This window comes from Leptodactylus fuscus, unplaced genomic scaffold, assembly GCF_031893055.1.
Source record: "Leptodactylus fuscus isolate aLepFus1 unplaced genomic scaffold, aLepFus1.hap2 HAP2_SCAFFOLD_187, whole genome shotgun sequence".
Lineage (NCBI taxonomy): Eukaryota > Metazoa > Chordata > Amphibia > Anura > Leptodactylidae > Leptodactylus > Leptodactylus fuscus.
In genome coordinates this window covers 179,908-203,107 of record NW_027440210.1, presented here as the reverse complement: position 1 = coordinate 203,107, position 23,200 = coordinate 179,908, and the positions used below count along the sequence as shown (strand labels likewise).

At 51.8% G+C, this 23,200-nt stretch overlaps 1 protein-coding gene across 1 annotated transcript in view; it reads right to left on the bottom strand.

Annotated features, from left to right (window-relative positions):
* Positions 1-230: 230 nt before the first annotated feature.
* The window catches only part of LOC142187316 (matrix metalloproteinase-21-like), a 30,625-nt gene continuing 7,655 nt past the window's right edge, over positions 231-23,200 (bottom strand). Inside the window, exons 2-6 of the mRNA XM_075261540.1 lie at positions 14,873-15,033; positions 10,211-10,952; positions 6,921-7,060; positions 702-843; positions 231-514 (exon numbers count right to left, since the gene is read on the bottom strand). Of these exons, the coding sequence (XP_075117641.1) occupies positions 231-514; positions 702-843; positions 6,921-7,060; positions 10,211-10,952; positions 14,873-15,016 (1,452 nt within the window). The 5' untranslated portion in view covers positions 15,017-15,033. The remainder of the gene's footprint in view (positions 515-701; positions 844-6,920; positions 7,061-10,210; positions 10,953-14,872; positions 15,034-23,200) is intronic.

Genomic DNA, 23,200 nt, shown 5'->3' with positions numbered 1-23,200 from the left:
TGGTACAGTCACTGTGTACATACATTACATTACTTATCCTGTATTATACCCCAGAGCTGCGCTCACTATTCAGCTGGTGCAGTCACTGTGTACATACATTACATTACTTATCCTGTATTATACTCCAGAGCTGCGCTCACTATTCTGCTGGTACAGTCACTGTGTACATACATTACATTACTTATCCTGTATTATACTCCAGAGCTGCGCTCACTATTCTGCTGGTGCAGTCACTGTAGAGGTCCGCACGGGGTCCTCATACCTTTAAAAAACAGTGTGAGGTCATTGTCATGTCTCCAGATATGTAGGAAGGCATCGATGTCCGAGTCCGGGAGCCCCCTCCAGCCATTAGACAAGATTCGGGGGTCTCGGTACCGAGTCCGATTGTGACGGTTCTCATACATCCAGTACCAGCTCTTACGGAAGAAGTACGTCTGGAAAACTGCTTCACTTGGCGAACTGAGGTTTCTGCGAACCCAGTCAAAGACCGTGCTGAATCTTCCGGAACATCGACCTGTGAGAGAAGACGTAGACGCATCAAAAGATGGGGCTAAACCTGCAGGGAGGAGGCGAGATGGGTGGTCAGGAGAAGAGGTCTATCCAATAGGACAGCTGGTGATGGAGGACAGAACTCAGCCATGTATGAATGTCACCAGTAGGGGGCGACTACCTTCTCAGCCTGCCCCTCTGAAGATACCCACCGTACAACCTCTGGATCTCCCTGCGATCAGTTCTACCAAGTTCCATCCTGCTGCTCGCTGGGATGTAGTTTGGCTGCATCACTGAGGTCATCTCATTCATATGGCTGAGGCCAAGGACATGTCCAATCTCGTGTACCGCCACCTACGGGTGACACAGGACAAGTGTGAGGGAAGGGCAACACAAAACAAAGACAAGACACCCCAGTAATATACTCCTCTCCTCATGGTTGGTACACATACTCCTCTCCTCCTAGGTGGTACACATACTCCTCTCCTCCTAGGTGGTACACATACTCCTCTCCTCATAGGTGGTACACATACTCCTCTCCTCCTAGGTGGTACACATACTCCTCTCCTCATATATGGTACACATACTCCTCTCCTCCTAGGTGGTACACATACTCCTCTCCTCATATATGGTACACATACTCCTCTCACCTCATGGGTGGTACACATACTCCTCTCCTCCTAGGTGGTACACATACTCCTCTCCTCATAGGTGGTACACATACTCCTCTCCTAATAGGTGGTACACATACTCCTCTCACCTCATGGGTGGTACACATACTCCTCTCCTCCTAGGTGGTACACATACTCCTCTCCTCATAGGTGGTACACATACTCCTCTCCTAATAGGTGGTACACATACTCCTCTCACCTCATGGGTGGTACACATACTCCTCTCACCTCATGGGTGGTACACATACTCCTCTCCTCATGGTTGGTACACATACTCCTCTCCTCATAGGTGGTACACATACTCCCCTCCTCCTAGGTGGTACACATACTCCTCTCACCTCATGGATGGTACACATACTCCTCTCACCTCATGGGTGGTACACATACTCCTCTCACCTCATGAGTGGTACACATACTCCTCTCACCTCGTGGGTGGTACACATACTCCTCTCACCTCATGGGTGGTACACATACTCCTCTCCTCATATATGGTACACATACTCCTCTCACCTCATGGGTGGTACACATACTCCTCTCCTCCTAGGTGGTACACATACTCCTCTCCTCATAGGTGGTACACATACTCCTCTCCTAATAGGTGGTACACATACTCCTCTCACCTCATGGGTGGTACACATACTCCTCTCACCTCATGGGTGGTACACATACTCCTCTCACCTCATGGGTGGTACACATACTCCTCTCATCTCATGGGTGGTACACATACTCCTCTCCTCATGGTTGGTACACATACTCCTCTCCTCATAGGTGGTACACATACTCCCCTCCTCCTAGGTGGTACACATACTCCTCTCCTCATATATGGTACACATACTCCTCTCACCTCATGGGTGGTACACATACTCCTCTCACCTCGTGGGTGGTACACATACTCCTCTCACCTCATGGGTGGTACACATACTCCTCTCACCTCATGGGTGGTACACATACTCCTCTCACCTCATGGGTGGTACACATACTCCTCTCACCTCATGGGTGGTACACATCCTCCTCTCACCTCATATATGGTACACATACTCCTCTCACCTCATGGGTGGTACACATACTCCTCTCACCTCATGGGTGGTACACATACTCCTCTCTCCTCATAGGTGGTACACATACTCCTCTCACCTCATGGGTGGTACACATACTCCTCTCTCCTCATGGGTGGCACACATACTCCTTTCACCTCATGGGTGGTACACATATTCCTCACCTCATGGGTGGTACACATACTCCTCTCTCCTCATGTGTGGCACACATACTCCTCTCACCTCATGGGTGGTACACATATTCCTCACCTCATGGGTGGTACACATACTCCTCTCACCTCATGGGTGGTACACATATTCCTCACCTCATGGGTGGTACACATACTCCTCTCACCTCATGGGTGGTACACATACTCCTCTCTCCTCATGTGTGGCACACATACTCCTCTCACCTCATGGGTGGTACACATATTCCTCACCTCATGGGTGGTACACATACTCCTCTCACCTCATGGGTGGTACACATACTCCTCTCTCCTCATGGGTGGCACACATACTCCTCTCACCTCATGGGTGGTACACATACTCCTCTCACCTCATGGGTGGCACACATACTCCTCTCACCTCATGGGTGGTACACATACTCCTCTCACCTCATATATGGTACACATACTCCTCTCACCTCATGGGTGGTACACATACTCCTCTCACCTCATATATGGTACACATACTCCTCTCACCTCATATATGGTACACATACTCCTCTCACCTCATGGGTGGTACACATACTCCTCTCTCCTCATGGGTGGCACATACTCCTCTCACCTCATGGGTGGTACACATATTCCTCACCTCATGGGTGGTACACATACTCCTCTCACCTCATGGGTGGTACACATACTCCTCTCTCCTCATGGGTGGCACACATACTCCTCTCACCTCATGGGTGGTACACATACTCCTCTCACCTCATGGGTGGTACACATACTCCTCTCACCTCATATATGGTACACATACTCCTCTCACCTCATATATGGTACACATACTCCTCTCACCTCATGGGTGGCACACATACTCCTCTCACCTCATATATGGTACACATACTCCTCTCACCTCATGGGTGGTACACATACTCCTCTCACCTCATATATGGTACACATACTCCTCTCACCTCATATATGGTACACATACTCCTCTCTCCTCATGGGTGGTACACATACTCCTCTCACCTCATGGGTGGTACACATACTCCTCTCACCTCGTGGGTGGTACACATACTCCTCTCACCTCATGGGTGGTACACATACTCCTCTCTCCTCATGGGTGGTACACATACTCCTCTCTCCTCATGGGTGGTACACATACTCCTCTCTCCTCATGGGTGGTACACATACTCCTCTCACCTCATGGGTGGTACACATACTCCTCTCACCTCATGGGTGGTACACATACTCCTCTCTCCTCATGGGTGGTACACATACTCCTCTCACCTCATGGGTGGTACACATACTCCTCTCTCCTCATGGGTGGTACACATACTCCTCTCTCCTCATGGGTGGTACACATACTCCTCTCTCCTCATGGGTGGTACACATACCCCTCTCACCTCATGGGTGGTACACATACTCCTCTCACCTCATGGGTGGTACACATACTCCTCTCTCCTCATGGGTGGTACACATACTCCTCTCTCCTCATGGGTGGTACACATACTCCTCTCTTCTCATGGGTGGTACACATACCCCTCTCACCTCATGGGTGGTACACATACTCCTCTCACCTCATAAGTGGCACACATACTCCTCTCACCTCATGGGTGGTACACATACTCCTCTCTCCTCATGGGTGGTACACATACTCCTCTCTCCTCATGGGTGGTACACATACTCCTCTCTCCTCATGGGTGGTACACATACTCCTCTCTCCTCATGGGTGGTACACATACTCCTCTCACCTCATGGGTGGTACACATACTCCTCTCTCCTCATGGGTGGTACACATACCCCTCTCACCTCATGGGTGGTACACATACTCCTCTCACCTCATGGGTGGTACACATACTCCTCTCTCCTCATGGGTGGTACACATACTCCTCTCACCTCATGAGTGGTACACATACTCCTCTCTCCTCATGGGTGGTACACATACCCCTCTCACCTCATGGGTGGTACACATACTCCTCTCACCTCATGGGTGGTACACATACTCCTCTCTCCTCATGGGTGGTACACATACTCCTCTCACCTCATGAGTGGTACACATACTCCTCTCACCTCATGAGTGGTACACATACTCCTCTCTCCTCATGGGTGGTACACATACTCCTCTCTCCTCATGGGTGGTACACATACTCCTCTCACCTCATGGGTGGTACACATACTCCTCTCTCCTCATGGGTGGTACACATAATCCTCTCACCTCATGGGTGGTACACATCCTCCTCTCACCTCATATATGGTACACATACTCCTCTCACCTCATGGGTGGTACACATACTCCTCTCACCTCATGGGTGGTACACATACTCCTCTCTCCTCATGGGTGGTACACATACTCCTCTCACCTCATGGGTGGTACACATACTCCTCTCTCCTCATGGGTGGTACACATACTCCTCTCTCCTCATGGGTGGTACACATACTCCTCTCACCTCATGGGTGGTACACATACTCCTCTCACCTCATGGGTGGTACACATACTCCTCTCACCTCATGGGTGGTACACATACTCCTCTCTCCTCATGGGTGGTACACATACCCCTCTCACCTCATGGGTGGTACACATACTCCTCTCACCTCATGGGTGGTACACATACTCCTCTCACCTCATGGGTGGTACACATACTCCTCTCTCCTCATGGGTGGTACACATACCCCTCTCACCTCATGGGTGGTACACATACCCCTCTCACCTCATGGGTGGTACACATACTCCTCTCACCTCATGGGTGGTACACATACTCCTCTCACCTCATGGGTGGTACACATACTCCTCTCACCTCATGGGTGGTACACATACTCCTCTCTCCTCATGGGTGGTACACATACCCCTCTCACCTCATGGGTGGTACACATACTCCTCTCACCTCATGGGTGGTACACATACTCCTCTCACCTCATGGGTGGTACACATACTCCTCTCTCCTCATGGGTGGTACACATACTCCTCTCTCCTCATGGGTGGTACACATACTCCTCTCTCCTCATGGGTGGTACACATACCCCTCTCACCTCATGGGTGGTACACATACTCCTCTCACCTCATGGGTGGTACACATACTCCTCTCTCCTCATGGGTGGTACACATACTCCTCTCTCCTCATGGGTGGTACACATACTCCTCTCTTCTCATGGGTGGTACACATACCCCTCTCACCTCATGGGTGGTACACATACTCCTCTCACCTCATAAGTGGCACACATACTCCTCTCACCTCATGGGTGGTACACATACTCCTCTCTCCTCATGGGTGGTACACATACTCCTCTCTCCTCATGGGTGGTACACATACTCCTCTCTCCTCATGGGTGGTACACATACTCCTCTCTCCTCATGGGTGGTACACATACTCCTCTCACCTCATGGGTGGTACACATACTCCTCTCTCCTCATGGGTGGTACACATACCCCTCTCACCTCATGGGTGGTACACATACTCCTCTCACCTCATGGGTGGTACACATACTCCTCTCTCCTCATGGGTGGTACACATACTCCTCTCACCTCATGAGTGGTACACATACTCCTCTCTCCTCATGGGTGGTACACATACCCCTCTCACCTCATGGGTGGTACACATACTCCTCTCACCTCATGGGTGGTACACATACTCCTCTCTCCTCATGGGTGGTACACATACTCCTCTCACCTCATGAGTGGTACACATACTCCTCTCACCTCATGAGTGGTACACATACTCCTCTCTCCTCATGGGTGGTACACATACTCCTCTCTCCTCATGGGTGGTACACATACTCCTCTCACCTCATGGGTGGTACACATACTCCTCTCTCCTCATGGGTGGTACACATAATCCTCTCACCTCATGGGTGGTACACATCCTCCTCTCACCTCATATATGGTACACATACTCCTCTCACCTCATGGGTGGTACACATACTCCTCTCACCTCATGGGTGGTACACATACTCCTCTCTCCTCATGGGTGGTACACATACTCCTCTCACCTCATGGGTGGTACACATACTCCTCTCTCCTCATGGGTGGTACACATACTCCTCTCTCCTCATGGGTGGTACACATACCCCTCTCACCTCATGGGTGGTACACATACTCCTCTCACCTCATGGGTGGTACACATACTCCTCTCTCCTCATGGGTGGTACACATACTCCTCTCACCTCATGAGTGGTACACATACTCCTCTCACCTCATGAGTGGTACACATACTCCTCTCTCCTCATGGGTGGTACACATACTCCTCTCACCTCATGGGTGGTACACATACTCCTCTCACCTCATGGGTGGTACACATACTCCTCTCTCCTCATGGGTGGTACACATACTCCTCTCACCTCATGAGTGGTACACATACTCCTCTCACCTCATGAGTGGTACACATACTCCTCTCTCCTCATGGGTGGTACACATACTCCTCTCACCTCATGGGTGGTACACATACTCCTCTCACCTCATGGGTGGTACACATACTCCTCTCTCCTCATGGGTGGTACACATACTCCTCTCTCCTCATGGGTGGTACACATACTCCTCTCACCTCATGGGTGGCACACATGTTTCTCACCTTCAAGAGATTTATCCCCTCTTCACTACTGGGAGGCACAAAGTGTTCATCATCATCAAAATGGATGTCTCCAAGGTGCCAGGCGTGAGCAAACTCCCGGCCGATCCCATCAAAGAGCTGAGAACAGCCCAAGTGCCGGCCTACAGAACAAAGACAAAGTGGTAGAGGATGAAGCCGCAGAAGATCTGTCACTGTTATGGGGCACTGTGGCTATTACTGTTATGGGGGTGCTGTGGCTGTCACTATTATGGGGGGGCTGTGGCTGTCACTATTATGGGCGCTGTGGCTGTCACTATTATGGGGGCTGTGGCTGTCACTGTTATGGGGGGGCTGTGGCTGTCACTATTATGGGGGCTGTGGCTGTCACTGTTATGGGGCTCTGTGGCTGTCACTGTTATGGGGCTCTGTGGCTGTCACTATTATGGGCACTGGGGCTGTCACTATTATGGGGGCTGTGGCTGTCACTGTTATGGGGCTCTGTGGCTGTCACTGTTATGGGGCACTGTGGCTGTCACTGTTATGGGGCACTGTGGCTGTCACTGTTATGGGGCACTGTGGCTATTACTGTTATGGGGGCTGGGGCTGTCACTGTTATGGGGCACTGGGGCTGTCACTATTATGGGGGCTGTGGCTGTCACTGTTATGGGGCACTGTGGCTGTCACTGTTATGGGGCACTGTGGCTGTCACTATTATGGGGGCTGTGGCTGTCACTGTTATGGGGCACTGTGGCTGTCACTGTTATGGGGGCTGTGGCTGTCACTGTTATGGGGCACTGTGGCTGTCACTGTTATGGGGCTGTGGCTGTCACTGTTATGGGGCACTGTGGCTGTCACTGTTATGGAGCACTGTGGCTGTCACTGTTATGGGGCTCTGTGGCTGTCACTGTTATGGGGCACTGTGGCTGTCACTGTTATGGAGCACTGGGGCTGTCACTATTATGGAGCACTGGGGCTGTCACTGTTATGGGGCTGTGGCTGTCACTGTTATGGGGCTCTGGGGCTGTCACTGTTATGGGGCTCTGGGGCTGTCACTGTTATGGGGCACTGGGGCTGTCACTATTATGGGGGCTGTGGCTGTCACTGTTATGGGGCTCTGTGGCTGTCACTGTTATGGGGCACTGGGGCTGTCACTATTATGGGGGCTGTGGCTGTCACTGTTATGGGGCTCTGTGGCTGTCACTGTTATGGGGCTCTGTGGCTGTCACTATTATGGGGGCTGTGGCTGTCACTGTTATGGGGCACTGGGGCTGTCACTGTTATGGGGCTCTGGGGCTGTCACTGTTATGGGGCACTGTGGCTGTCACTGTTATGGGGCTCTGTGGCTGTCACTGTTATGGGGCACTGTGGCTGTCACTGTTATGGGGCTCTGTGGCTGTCACTGTTATGGGGCACTGTGGCTGTCACTGTTATGGGGCTCTGTGGCTGTCACTGTTATGGGGCACTGTGGCTGTCACTGTTATGGGGCTCTGTGGCTGTCACTGTTATGGGGCTCTGTGGCTGTCACTGTTATGGGGCACTGTGGCTGTCACTGTTATGGGGCTCTGTGGCTGTCACTGTTATGGGGCACTGGGGCTGTCACTGTTATGGGGCTCTGGGGCTGTCACTGTTATGGGGCACTGTGGCTGTCACTGTTATGGGGCTCTGGGGCTGTCACTGTTATGGGGCACTGTGGCTGTCACTGTTATGGGGCACTGGGGCTGTCACTGTTATGGGGCTCTGTGGCTGTCACTGTTATGGGGCACTGGGGCTGTCACTGTTATGGGGCTCTGGGGCTGTCACTGTTATGGGGCTCTGTGGCTGTCACTGTTATGGGGCTCTGGGGCTGTCACTGTTATGGGGCTCTGGGGCTGTCACTGTTATGGGGCTCTGGGGCTGTCACTGTTATGGGGCACTGTGGGTGTCACTGTTATGGGGCTCTGTGGCTGTCACTGTTATGGGGCTGTGGCTGTCACTGTTATGGGGCTCTGTGGCTGTCACTGTTATGGGGCTCTGGGGCTGTCACTGTTATGGGGCACTGTGGCTGTCACTGTTATGGGGCACTGTGGCTGTCACTGTTATGGGGCTCTGTGGCTGTCACTGTTATGGGGCTCTGTGGCTGTCACTGTTATGGGGCACTGTGGCTGTCACTGTTATGGGGCTCTGTGGCTGTCACTGTTATGGGGCTCTGTGGCTGTCACTGTTATGGGGCACTGGGGCTGTCACTGTTATGGGGCTCTGGGGCTGTCACTGTTATGGGGCACTGGGGCTGTCACTCTCATAAGAGATTATATTCAGTGGGGCATTACTGAGGTGTTATATAGTGTGGGGGTCATTAGTGGGATGATACCACATAGGGGGGGGGCATTATATGTGTTGGATAACTAAGGGGACTTTATTCTATAGGAGAGCTCTATACTGACATAAAGGGACAATGTGGGGCAGAGACAGGGAAGGTGGGACTGGCTGGGGTTAGAGGCCTGACTTACAAACTAAGGGAGGGGACAACTGGCATCTCTAGTCACACTCCTAATGTTAAAGAAGTTTTATGCTGATGAGGACCACTCCATATAACAGCCACTCCTTATTAGGACCACTCCATATAACAGCCACTCCTTATTAGGACCACTCCATATAACAGCCACTCCTTATTAGGACCACTCCATATAACAGCCACTCCTTATTAGGACCACTCCATATAACAGCCACTCCTTATTAGGACCACTCCATATAACAGCCACTCCTTATTAGGACCACTCCATATAACAGCCACTCCTTATTAGGACCACTCCATATAAGAGCCACTCCTTATTAGGACCACTCCATATAACAGCCACTCCTTATTAGGACCACTCCATATAACAGCCACTCCTTATTAGGACCACTCCATATAACAGCCACTCCTTATTAGGACCACTCCATATAACAGCCACTCCTTATTAGGACCACTCCATATAAGAGCCACACCATATGAGGACCACTCCATATAAGAGCCACACCATATGAGGACCACTCCATATAAGAGCCACACCATATGAGGACCACTCCATATAAGAGCCACACCATATGAGGACCACTCCTACTGTTGACTTTTGTCACTTAAGCCACCTCGATGATGGAGTTTGTAGATCACTGACCTGTTCCTCATCTACTCGTGGTCTGTATATGTCTCCCACTCCCCACCTGCCATTATATACAGATATTCTGGTGGTCTCTCTATACTGTATATCAGGACCCCGGAGTGCTGTGCAGAGTCACACAACTATTCCATCCTTCTTGAGAAGTCAGATGAGAAGGTAAGCATTGTTACTTACGGGTACCAAAGCCTAGTTTGATGTCAATGAGGTGAGCAGGAGAAGTCAAATCCTCTTCAAAATTGAGTGGCACCACTTCGCTCCAGATCCGAAAGGCCCTCATTAGTATGGACCTCTGCTGGTTGATGTTCAGCCACTTGCTGTAGCCCTCACCCAGCAGCCGCCATTTAATCGTAGGCTTGGAGAAGGCCCCTTTCTTATTTTTTGCCTTTCGTAGTTCGCTTCGTTTCTTTCTGACGTAACGTCCCAGGTTCTGTATATTCCTTGGGTTTGGTGGGACTGGTCTTATGTTCTCCTTGAGTTGCCTTCGTATCCTTTCACTGGCAGATATGAGGGGCAGAGCAGTGGAGGTGAAGAGTGAGTTCTCAGCATCTTTGGTATCTGAGGTGGCTCTCCCAATTGGGTTTACACCTTCACGTTTCTCTACATCAAAGATCTTACGATCAGGAACTCCACATCGTGGCGCATTCATGGCCTCCCGTGTGGCCTCATCCAGCAGACCCGTCACTTTCAGCCTGTTGGCCTCCTGAAATCTTTCTAATGCTCTGATGAATCTTGGATTCAGTGTTGTATCTGGAAGCTCAGGGATATCTGGTGGAGCGAAGGATGAGGATTGGCCCTCGATCAGATGGCTGGAGATGTCTGCTGGGGCTACATGCTCCCCTGATGATGGCGGAGATCCCCGGAATGGCAAAGAGTCCCAGCGGACAGGCTCAATCCAGCCATATTTCCTGAGGTAGGTCTTCAGAAAACGGAGAGAAGAAATACAAGATAGCTATGGCAATGTAAGGACACTAATTCGTCACAGTCATACCCGCACCACCCTCCATCACCTCTACCCGCACCACCCTCCATCACCTCTACCCGCACCACCCTCCATCACCTCTACCCGCGCCACCCTCCATCACCTCTACCCGCACCACCCATCATCACCTCTACCTGCACCACCCACCATCACCACTACCCGCACCACCCACCATCACCTCTACCCGCACCACCCTCCATCACCTCTACCCGCACCACCCACCATCACCTCTACCCGCACCACCCTCCATCACCTCTACCCGCACCACCCTCCATCACCTCTACCCGCACCACCCTCCATCACCTCTACCCGCGCCACCCTCCATCACCTCTACCCGCACCACCCATCATCACCTCTACCTGCACCACCCACCATCACCACTACCCGCACCACCCACCATCACCTCTACCCGCACCACCCTCCATCACCTCTACCCGCACCACCCACCATCACCTCTACCCGCACCACCCTCCATCACCTCTACCCCCACCACCCTCCATCACCTCTACCCGCACCACTCTCCATCACCTCTACCCGCGCCACCCTCCATCACCTCTACCCGCACCACCCATCATCACCTCTACCTGCACCACCCACCATCACCACTACCCACACTACCCTCCATCACCTCTACCCGCACCACCCACCATCACCTCTACCCGCGCCACCCTCCATCACCTCTACCCGCACCACCCTCCATCACCTCTATCTGCACCACCCACCATCACCACTACCCACACTACCCTCCATCACCTCTACCCGCACCACCCACCATCACCTCTACCCAAACCACCCTCCATCACCTCTACCCAAACCACCCTCCATCACCTCTACCCGCACCACCCTCCATCACCTCTACCCGCACCACCCACCATCACCTCTACCCGCACCACCCACCATCACCTCTACCCGCACCACCCTCCATCACCTCTACCCGCACCACCCTCCATCACCTCTACCCACACCACCCTCCATCACCTCTACCCGCACCACCCACCATCACCTCTACCCAAACCACCCTCCATCACCTCTTCCCAAACCACCCTCCATCACCTCTACCCACACCACCTTCCATCACCTCTACCCGCATCACCCACAATCACCTCTACCCACACCACCCTCCATCACCTCTACCCACACCACCCACCATCACCTCTACCCATACCACCCTCCATCACCTCTACCCACACCACCCATCATCACCTCTACCCGCACCACCCACCATCACCTCTACCCGCACCACCCACCATCACCTCTACCCGCACCACCCACCATCACCTCTACCCGCACCACCCACCATCACCTCTACCCGCACCAGCCTCCATCACCTCTACCCGCACCACCCTCCATCACCTCTACCCGCACCACCCATCATCACCTCTACCCGCACCACCCACCATCACCTCTACCCATACCACCCACCATCACCTCTACCCGCACCACCCACCATCACCTCTACCCACACCACCCATCATCACCTCTACCCGCACCACCCACCATCACCTCTACCCGCACCACCCACCATCACCTCTACCCGCACCACCCACCATCACCTCTACCCGCACCACCCACCATCACCTCTACCCGCACCACCCACCATCACCTCTACCCGCACCAGCCTCCATCACCTCTACCCGCACCACCCACTATCACCTCTACCCGCACCACCCACCATCACCTCTACCCGCACCACCCACCATCACCTCTACCCGCACCACCCACCATCACCTCTACCCGCACCAGCCTCCATCACCTCTACCCGCACCACCCTCCATCACCTCTACCCGCACCACCCACCATCACCTCTACCCGCACCACCCTCCATCACCTCTACCCATATCACCCACCATCACCTCTACCCGCACCACCCACCATCACCTCTACCCGCACCACCCACCATCACCTCTACCCGCACCAGCCTCCATCACCTCTACCCGCACCACCCTCCATCACCTCTACCCGCACCACCCATCATCACCTCTACCCGCACCACCCACCATCACCTCTACCCAAACCACCCACCATCACCTCTACCCGCACCACCCACCATCACCTCTACCCGCACCACCCTCCATCACCTCTACCCGCACCAGCCTCCATCACCTCTACCCGCACCAGCCTCCATCACCTCTACCCGCACCACCCACCATCACCTCTACCCGCACCATCACCTCTACCCACACCACCCACCATCACCTCTACCCGCACCACCCACCATCACCTCTACCCCCACCACCCACCATCACTTCTACCCGCACCACCCACCATCACCTCTACCCGCACCACCCTCCATCACCTCTACCCCCACCACCCTCCATCACCTCTACCCCCACCACCCACCATCACCTCTACCCGCACCACCCACCATCACCTCTACCCACACCACCCACCATCACCTCTACCCGCACCACCCACCATCACCTCTACCCGCACCACCCTCCATCACCTCTACCCCCACCACCCACCATCACCTCTACCCCCACCACCCTCCATCACCTCTACCCACACCACCCACCATCACCTCTACCCGCACCACCCACCATCACCTCTACCCGCACCACCCACCATCACCTCTACCCGCACCACCCACCATCACCTCTACCCGCACCACCCACCATCACCTCTACCCGCACCACCCACCATCACCTCTACCCGCACCACCCTCCATCACCTCTACCCACACCACCCACCATCACCTCTACCCGCACCACCCTCCATCACCTCTACCCACACCACCCACCATCACCTCTACCCGTACCACCCACCATCACCTCTACCCGCACCACCCACCATCACCTCTACCCGCACCACCCTCCATCACCTCTACCCACACCATCCTCCATCACCTCTACCCACACCACCCACCATCACCACTACCCGTACCACCCACCATCACCTCTACCCGCACCACCCTCCATCACCTCTACCCGCACCATCCTCCATCACCTCTACCCGCACCACCCACCATCACCTCTACCCGCACCACCCACCATCACCTCTACCCGCACCATCCTCCATCACCTCTACCCGCACCACCCACCATCACCTCTACCCGCACCACCCACCATCACCTCTACCCGCACCACCCTCCATCACCTCTACCCGCACCACCCACCATCACCTCTACCCGCACCACCCTCCATCACCTCTACCCGCACCACCCACCATCACCTCTACCCGCACCACCCACCATCACCTCTACCCGCACCACCCTCCATCACCTCTACCCACACCATCCTCCATCACCTCTACCCACACCACCCACCATCACCTCTACCCGCACCACCCTCCATCACCTCTACCCATACCACCCACCATCACCTCTACCCAAACCACCCTCCATCACCTCTACCCGCACCACCCACCATCACCTCTACCCGCACCACCCACCATCACCTCTACCCGCACCACCCTCCATCACCTCTACCCCCACCACCCACCATCACCTCTACCCCCACCACCCTCCATCACCTCTACCCACACCACCCACCATCACCTCTACCCGCACCACCCACCATCACCTCTACCCGCACCACCCTCCATCACCTCTACCCACACCATCCTCCATCACCTCTACCCACACCACCCACCATCACCTCTACCCGCACCACCCTCCATCACCTCTACCCGCACCACACTGTATCACCTTTTTGTACATTGCACTTCATCACCTCAGCTGGGGCACATTTTACCCTACAGCTCAATGCACAGATAGACTTTATCCCACCAGAAATCATCTCTACCCCAACCCACATTGCAACCAGGTGACTCTCTATTATCTCCAGCCTGCACTACACTCTATCATCCCACCATGCAAACCCCAACATTTATTCCCAACCCAACCCGGACTGTCATACCTGGGCATACGCCTTAGTGAGTGCAGATTCTGCCTCGTCCTTGGGGTGGTCTTCTATGCTGGTGTGGTCCCATGCATGGTACTGTTTATCCCCTGTGCTTAAATATATGAAAAGCAGGACCAAGAGAGTGGCTCTGGACTCCATCTCAGGGGTTTGTACGTCTTTGAGTTTCTTCTTCTCGTTGAGCGTCGTTTCTATGAGACATGAAATGAACCTTAAGCTGCAATGTCACCTGAAGCCCTGGAGACCCTGGTCCAGTCACCAATGACTTCAGAATACATCTCCATTACTATGCAAGGCCTCATTTTATCTGACCCCTTATTGCTATAGATCAAGGTCACACATAAGATTAGAGGTAGGGGCTTTGTGCTTAGACCACCACCAGTATGACCACTGAGTCACAGCCGATGTCCAAACATGGAGAAGGACGCCAAGTTCTGGGACTATTTCTTGGATCCTGGGACCCGCAGTGACGTTCTCACCTCATTATTGCTGACTATGGTACTTCAATGATTGGAGGGGTTTAGATCTATCATGGAGTCTGGCAGCTCCACTCTCTCTGGCACTAGTGACCATGGGCATGGTGTGAGATCATCTGAGGAGCTGGTGCCAGGTATAATGTCCAGAACTTTCCAGAAGCAGCTGGATTTTCTGCAGGCTACAAGGTGGTTACGTCACAAGCTGAGATCTCAGTATACATGTGGCAGATGCCACCACCCATCACAAACCCCACCACCATACACATGGACATCTCTTCAGGATTCTCACCTGTTCTTCTGTTCCTCAGTTTCTGTTTTGGTGCGTAGCAGATCTGTAAAATAATGAGACATCTCAAGGTGACATCTGAAGGTTCTCCTGGGAGTTTGGCCTTCACACTTTGTGTCTCACATAGAGGACACAAGGACTAGTACAATACGTCATCTCAATTATTAGGGACTGTCTCCTCTCATCAGGTCTTACCTCTCCAGTAAACTTCTCTGTGGTCCTTGTATGTCCCTTGAAGTCTGACTTGTGGTGTATGACCTATCATGTCAGATGAGGGCACTCTCTTACCTACATTTGGGGAATCTCTCCAAGGTTTCGAGTCAAGGCAGTCTCTCTCCTGTATATGGGGTGTCTCTCTAAGGTTCCAGGTCAGGACAGTCTCTCTCCTGTATATGAGGTGTCTCTCTAAGGTTCCAGGTCAGGACAGTCTCTCTCCTGTATATGGGTTGTCTCTCTAATGTTCCAGGTCAGGACAGTCTCTCTCCTGTACATGAGGTGTCTCTCTAATGTTCCAGGTCAGGACAGTCTCTCTCCTGTACATGAGGTGTCTCTCTAATGTTCCAGGTCAGGACAGTCTCTCTCCTGTATATGAGGTGTCTCTCTAAGGTTCCAGGTCAGGACAGTCTCTCTCCTGTATATGGGGTGTCTCTAATGTTCCAGGTCAGGACAGTCTCTCTCCTGTATATGAGGTGTCTCTCTAATGTTCCAGGTCAGGACAGTCTCTCTCCTGTATATGAGGTGTCTCTCTAAGGTTCCAGGTCAGGACAGTCTCTCTCCTGTATATGGGGTGTCTCTCTAAGGTTCCAGGTCAGGACAGTCTCTCTCCTGTATATGGGGTGTCTCTAATGTTCCAGGTCAGGACAGTCTCTCTCCTGTATATGAGGTGTCTCTCTAATGTTCGAGGTCAGGACAGTCTCTCTCCTGTATATGGGGTGTCTCTCTAAGGTTCCAGGTCAGGACAGTCTCTCTCCTGTATATGAGGTGTCTCTCTAATGTTCCAGGTCAGGACAGTCTCTCTCCTGTATATAGGGTGTCTCTCTAAGGTTCCAGGTCAGGACAGTCTCTCTCCTGTATATAGGGTGTCTCTCTAATGTTCCAGGACAGGACAGTCTCTCTTCTGTATATGAGGTGTCTCTCTAATGTTCCAGGTCAGGACAGTCTCTCTCCTGTATATGAGGTGTCTCTCTAATGTTCCAGGTCAGGACAGTCTCTCTCCTGTATATGAGGTGTCTCTCTAAGGTTCCAGGTCAGGACAGTCTCTCTCCTGTATATAGGGTGTCTCTCTAATGTTCCAGGTCAGGACAGTCTCTCTCCTGTATATGAGGTGTCTCTCTAAGGTTCCAGGTCAGGACAGTCTCTCTCCTGTATATGACGTGTCTCTCTAAGGTTCCAGGTCAGGACAGTCTCTCTCCTGTATATGGGGTGTCTCTCTAATGTTCCAGGACAGGACAGTCTCTCTTCTATATATGAGGTGTCTCTCTAAGGTTCCAGGTCAGGACAGTCTCTCTCCTGTATATGACGTGTCTCTCTAAGGTTCCAGGTCAGGACAGTCTCTCTCCTGTATATGGGGTGTCTCTCTAATGTTCCAGGACAGGACAGTCTCTCTTCTATATATGACGTGTCTCTCTAAGGTTCCAGGTCAGGACAGTCTCGCTCCTGTATATGAGGTGTCTCTCTAAGGTTCCAGGTCAGGACAGTCTCTCTCCTGTATATGACGTGTCTCTCTAAGGTTCCAGGTCAGGACAGTCTCTCTCCTGTATATGACGTGTCTCTCTAAGGTTCCAGGTCAGGACAGTCTCTCTCCTGTATATGGGGTGTCTCTCTAATGTTCCAGGTCAGGACAGTCTCTCTCCTGTATATGGGGTGTCTCTCTGAGGTTCCAGATCAGGACAGTCTCTCTCCTGTATATGAGGTGTCTCTCTAATGTTCCAGGACAGGACAGTCTCTCTCCTGTATATGAGGTGTCTCTCTAATGTTCCAGGACAGGACAGTCTCTCTCCTGTGTATGAGGTGTCTCTCTAATGTTCCAGGTCAGGACAGTCTCTCTCCTGTATATGAGGTGTCTCTCTAGAGTTCCAGGTCAGGACAGTCTCTCTCCTGTATATGAGGTGTCTCTCTAAGGTTCCAGGTCAGGACAGTCTCTCTCCTGTATATGGGGTGTCTCTCTAATGTTCCAGGACAGGACAGTCTCTCTTCTGTATATGAGGTGTCTCTCTAATGTTCCAGGACAGTCTCGCTCCTGTATATGGGGTGTCTCTCTAAGGTTCCAGGTCAGGACAGTCTCTCTCCTGTATATGAGGTGTCTCTCTAAGGTTCCAGGTCAGGACAGTCTCTCTCCTGTATATGGGGTGTCTCTCTAAGATTCCAGGTCAGGACAGTCTCTCTCCTGTATATGGGGTGTCTCTCTAAGATTCCAGGTCAGGACAGTCTCTCCTGTATATGAGGTGTCTCTCTGAGGTTCCAGGTCTGGACAGTCTCTCTCCTGTATATGAGGTGTCTCTCTAAGGTTCCAGGTCAGGACAGTCTCTCTCCTGTATATGAGGTGTCTCTCTAAGGTTCCAGGTCAGGACAGTCTCTCTCCTGTATATGGGGTGTCTCTCTAAGATTCCAGGTCAGGACAGTCTCTCTCCTGTATATGGGGTGTCTCTCTAATGTTCCAGGACAGTTTCTCTCCTGTATATGAGGTGTCTCTCTAAGGTTCCAGGACAGTCTCTCTCCTGTATATGGGGTGTCTCTCTAATTTTCCAGGTCAGGACAGTCTCTCTCCTGTATATGAGGTGTCTCTCTAAGGTTCCAGTTCAGGACAGTCTCTCTCCTGTATATGAGGTGTCTCTCTAATTTTCAAGGTCAGGACAGTCTCTCTCCTGTATATGAGGTGTCTCTCTGAGGTTCCAGGTCAGGAAAGTCTCTCTCCGGTATATGAGGTGTCTCTCTAAGGTTCCAGGTCAGGAAAGTTTCTCTCCTGTATATGGGGTGTCTCTCTAATGTTCCAGATCAGGACAGTCTCTCTCCTGTATATGGGGTGTCTCTCTAAGGTTCCAGGTCAGGACAGTCTCTCTCCTGTATATGAGGTGTCTCCCTGAGGTTCCAGGTCAGGAAAGTCTCTCTCCGGTATATGAGGTGTCTCTCTAATGTTCCAGGACAGTCTCGCTCCTGTATATGGGGTGTATCTCTAAGGTTCCAGGTCAGGACAGTCTCTCTCCTGTATATGGGGTGTCTCTACAAGTTTTTGAGTCAAGGCAGTCTCTCTCCTGTATATGGGGTGTCTCTCTAAGGTTCCAGGTCAGGACAGTCTCTCTCCGGTATATGACGTGTCTATCTAAGGTTCCAGGTCAGGACAGTCTCTCTCCTGTATATGAGGTGTCTCTCTAAGGTTCCAGTTCAGGACAGTCTCTCTCCTGTATATGAGGTGTCTCTCTAATTTTCCAGGTCAGGACAGTCTCTCTCCTGTATATGAGGTGTCTCTCTAAGGTTCCAGGTCAGGAAAGTTTCTCTCCTGTATATGGGGTGTCTCTCTAAGGTTCCAGTTCAGGACAGTCTCTCTCCTGTATATGAGGTGTCTCTCTAATTTTCCAGGTCAGGACAGTCTCTCTCCTGTATATGAGGTGTCTCTCTAAGGTTACAGGACAGTCTCTCTCCTGTATATGAGGTGTCTCTCTAAGGTTCCAGGTCAGGACAGTCTCTCTCCTGTATATGAGGTGTCTCTCTGAGGTTCCAGGTCAGGACAGTCTCTCTCCTGTATATGAGGTGTCTCTCTAAGGTTCCAGGTCAGGACAGTCTCTCTCCTGTATATGAGGTGTCTCTCTAAGGTTCCAGGTCAGGACAGTCTCTCTCCTGTATATGAGGTGTCTCTCTAAGGTTCCAGGTCAGGACAGTCTCTCTCCTGTATATGAGGTGTCTCTCTGAGGTTCCAGGTCAGGACAGTCTCTCTCCTGTATATGAGGTGTCTCTCTAAGGTTCCAGGTCAGGAGAGTCTCTCTCCTGTATATGGGGTGTCTCTCTAATGTTCCAGGACAGGACAGTCTCTCTCCTGTATATGGGGTGTCTCTCTAATGTTCCAGGACAGGACAGTCTCTCTCCTGTATATGGGGTGTCTCTCTAATGTTCCAGGTCAGGACAGTCTCTCTCCTGTATATGAGGTGTCTCTCTAATGTTCCAGGTCAGGACAGTCTCTCTCCTGTATATGGGTTGTCTCTCTAATGTTCCAGGTCAGGACAGTCTCTCTCCTGTATATGGGGTGTCTCTCTAATGTTCCAGGTCAGGACAGTCTCTCTCCCGTATATGAGGTGTCTCTCTAAGGTTCCAGGTCAGGACAGTCTCTCTCCTGTATATGAGGTGTCTCTCTAAGGTTCCAGGTCAGGACAGTCTCTCTCCTGTATATGAGGTGTCTCTCTGAGGTTCCAGGTCAGGACAGTCTCTCTCCTGTATATGGGTTGTCTCTCTAATGTTCCAGGTCAGGACAGTCTCTCTCCTGTATATGGGGTGTCTCTCTAATGTTCCAGGTCAGGACAGTCTCTCTCCTGTACATGAGGTGTCTCTCTAATGTTCCAGGTCAGGACAGTCTCTCTCCTGTACATGAGGTGTCTCTCTAATGTTCCAGGTCAGGACAGTCTCTCTCCTGTATATGAGGTGTCTCTCTAAGGTTCCAGGTCAGGACAGTCTCTCTCCTGTATATGGGGTGTCTCTAATGTTCCAGGTCAGGACAGTCTCTCTCCTGTATATGAGGTGTCTCTCTAATGTTCCAGGTCAGGACAGTCTCTCTCCTGTATATGAGGTGTCTCTCTAAGGTTCCAGGTCAGGACAGTCTCTCTCCTGTATATGGGGTGTCTCTCTAAGGTTCCAGGTCAGGACAGTCTCTCTCCTGTATATGGGGTGTCTCTAATGTTCCAGGTCAGGACAGTCTCTCTCCTGTATATGAGGTGTCTCTCTAATGTTCGAGGTCAGGACAGTCTCTCTCCTGTATATGGGGTGTCTCTCTAAGGTTCCAGGTCAGGACAGTCTCTCTCCTGTATATCAGGTGTCTCTCTAATGTTCCAGGTCAGGACAGTCTCTCTCCTGTATATAGGGTGTCTCTCTAAGGTTCCAGGTCAGGACAGTCTCTCTCCTGTATATAGGGTGTCTCTCTAATGTTCCAGGACAGGACAGTCTCTCTTCTGTATATGAGGTGTCTCTCTAATGTTCCAGGTCAGGACAGTCTCTCTCCTGTATATGAGGTGTCTCTCTAATGTTCCAGGTCAGGACAGTCTCTCTCCTGTATATGAGGTGTCTCTCTAAGGTTCCAGGTCAGGACAGTCTCTCTCCTGTATATAGGGTGTCTCTCTAATGTTCCAGGTCAGGACAGTCTCTCTCCTGTATATGAGGTGTCTCTCTAAGGTTCCAGGTCAGGACAGTCTCTCTCCTGTATATGACGTGTCTCTCTAAGGTTCCAGGTCAGGACAGTCTCTCTCCTGTATATGGGGTGTCTCTCTAATGTTCCAGGACAGGACAGTCTCTCTTCTATATATGAGGTGTCTCTCTAAGGTTCCAGGTCAGGACAGTCTCTCTCCTGTATATGACGTGTCTCTCTAAGGTTCCAGGTCAGGACAGTCTCTCTCCTGTATATGGGGTGTCTCTCTAATGTTCCAGGACAGGACAGTCTCTCTTCTATATATGACGTGTCTCTCTAAGGTTCCAGGTCAGGACAGTCTCGCTCCTGTATATGAGGTGTCTCTCTAAGGTTCCAGGTCAGGACAGTCTCTCTCCTGTATATGACGTGTCTCTCTAAGGTTCCAGGTCAGGACAGTCTCTCTCCTGTATATGACGTGTCTCTCTAAGGTTCCAGGTCAGGACAGTCTCTCTCCTGTATATGGGGTGTCTCTCTAATGTTCCAGGTCAGGACAGTCTCTCTCCTGTATATGGGGTGTCTCTCTGAGGTTCCAGGTCAGGACAGTCTCTCTCCTGTATATGAGGTGTCTCTCTAATGTTCCAGGACAGGACAGTCTCTCTCCTGTATATGAGGTGTCTCTCTAATGTTCCAGGACAGGACAGTCTCTCTCCTGTGTATGAGGTGTCTCTCTAATGTTCCAGGTCAGGACAGTCTCTCTCCTGTATATGAGGTGTCTCTCTAGAGTTCCAGGTCAGGACAGTCTCTCTCCTGTATATGAGGTGTCTCTCTAAGGTTCCAGGTCAGGACAGTCTCTCTCCTGTATATGGGGTGTCTCTCTAATGTTCCAGGACAGGACAGTCTCTCTTCTGTATATGAGGTGTCTCTCTAATGTTCCAGGACAGTCTCGCTCCTGTATATGGGGTGTCTCTCTAAGGTTCCAGGTCAGGACAGTCTCTCTCCTGTATATGAGGTGTCTCTCTAAGGTTCCAGGTCAGGACAGTCTCTCTCCTGTATATGGGGTGTCTCTCTAAGATTCCAGGTCAGGACAGTCTCTCTCCTGTATATGAGGTGTCTCTCTGAGGTTCCAGGTCTGGACAGTCTCTCTCCTGTATATGAGGTGTCTCTCTAAGGTTCCAGGTCAGGACAGTCTCTCTCCTGTATATGAGGTGTCTCTCTAATGTTCCAGGACAGTCTCGCTCCTGTATATGGGGTGTCTCTCTAAGGTTCCAGGTCAGGACAGTCTCTCTCCTGTATATGAGGTGTCTCTCTAAGGTTCCAGGTCAGGACAGTCTCTCTCCTGTATATGGGGTGTCTCTCTAAGATTCCAGGTCAGGACAGTCTCTCTCCTGTATATGGGGTGTCTCTCTAATGTTCCAGGACAGTTTCTCTCCTGTATATGAGGTGTCTCTCTAAGGTTCCAGGACAGTCTCTCTCCTGTATATGGGGTGTCTCTCTAATTTTCCAGGTCAGGACAGTCTCTCTCCTGTATATGAGGTGTCTCTCTAAGGTTCCAGTTCAGGACAGTCTCTCTCCTGTATATGAGGTGTCTCTCTAATTTTCAAGGTCAGGACAGTCTCTCTCCTGTATATGAGGTGTCTCTCTGAGGTTCCAGGTCAGGAAAGTCTCTCTCCGGTATATGAGGTGTCTCTCTAAGGTTCCAGGTCAGGAAAGTTTCTCTCCTGTATATGGGGTGTCTCTCTAATGTTCCAGATCAGGACAGTCTCTCTCCTGTATATGGGGTGTCTCTCTAAGGTTCCAGGTCAGGACAGTCTGTCTCCTGTATATGAGGTGTCTCCCTGAGGTTCCAGGTCAGGAAAGTCTCTCTCCGGTATATGAGGTGTCTCTCTAATGTTCCAGGTCAGTCTCTCTCCTGTATATGAGGTGTCTCTCTAATGTTCCAGGACAGTCTCGCTCCTGTATATGGGGTGTATCTCTAAGGTTCCAGGTCAGGACAGTCTCTCTCCTGTATATGGGGTGTCTCTACAAGTTTTTGAGTCAAGGCAGTCTCTCTCCTGTATATGGGGTGTCTCTCTAAGGTTCCAGGTCAGGACAGTCTCTCTCCGGTATATGACGTGTCTATCTAAGGTTCCAGGTCAGGACAGTCTCTCTCCTGTATATGAGGTGTCTCTCTAAGGTTCCAGTTCAGGACAGTCTCTCTCCTGTATATGAGGTGTCTCTCTAATTTTCCAGGTCAGGAC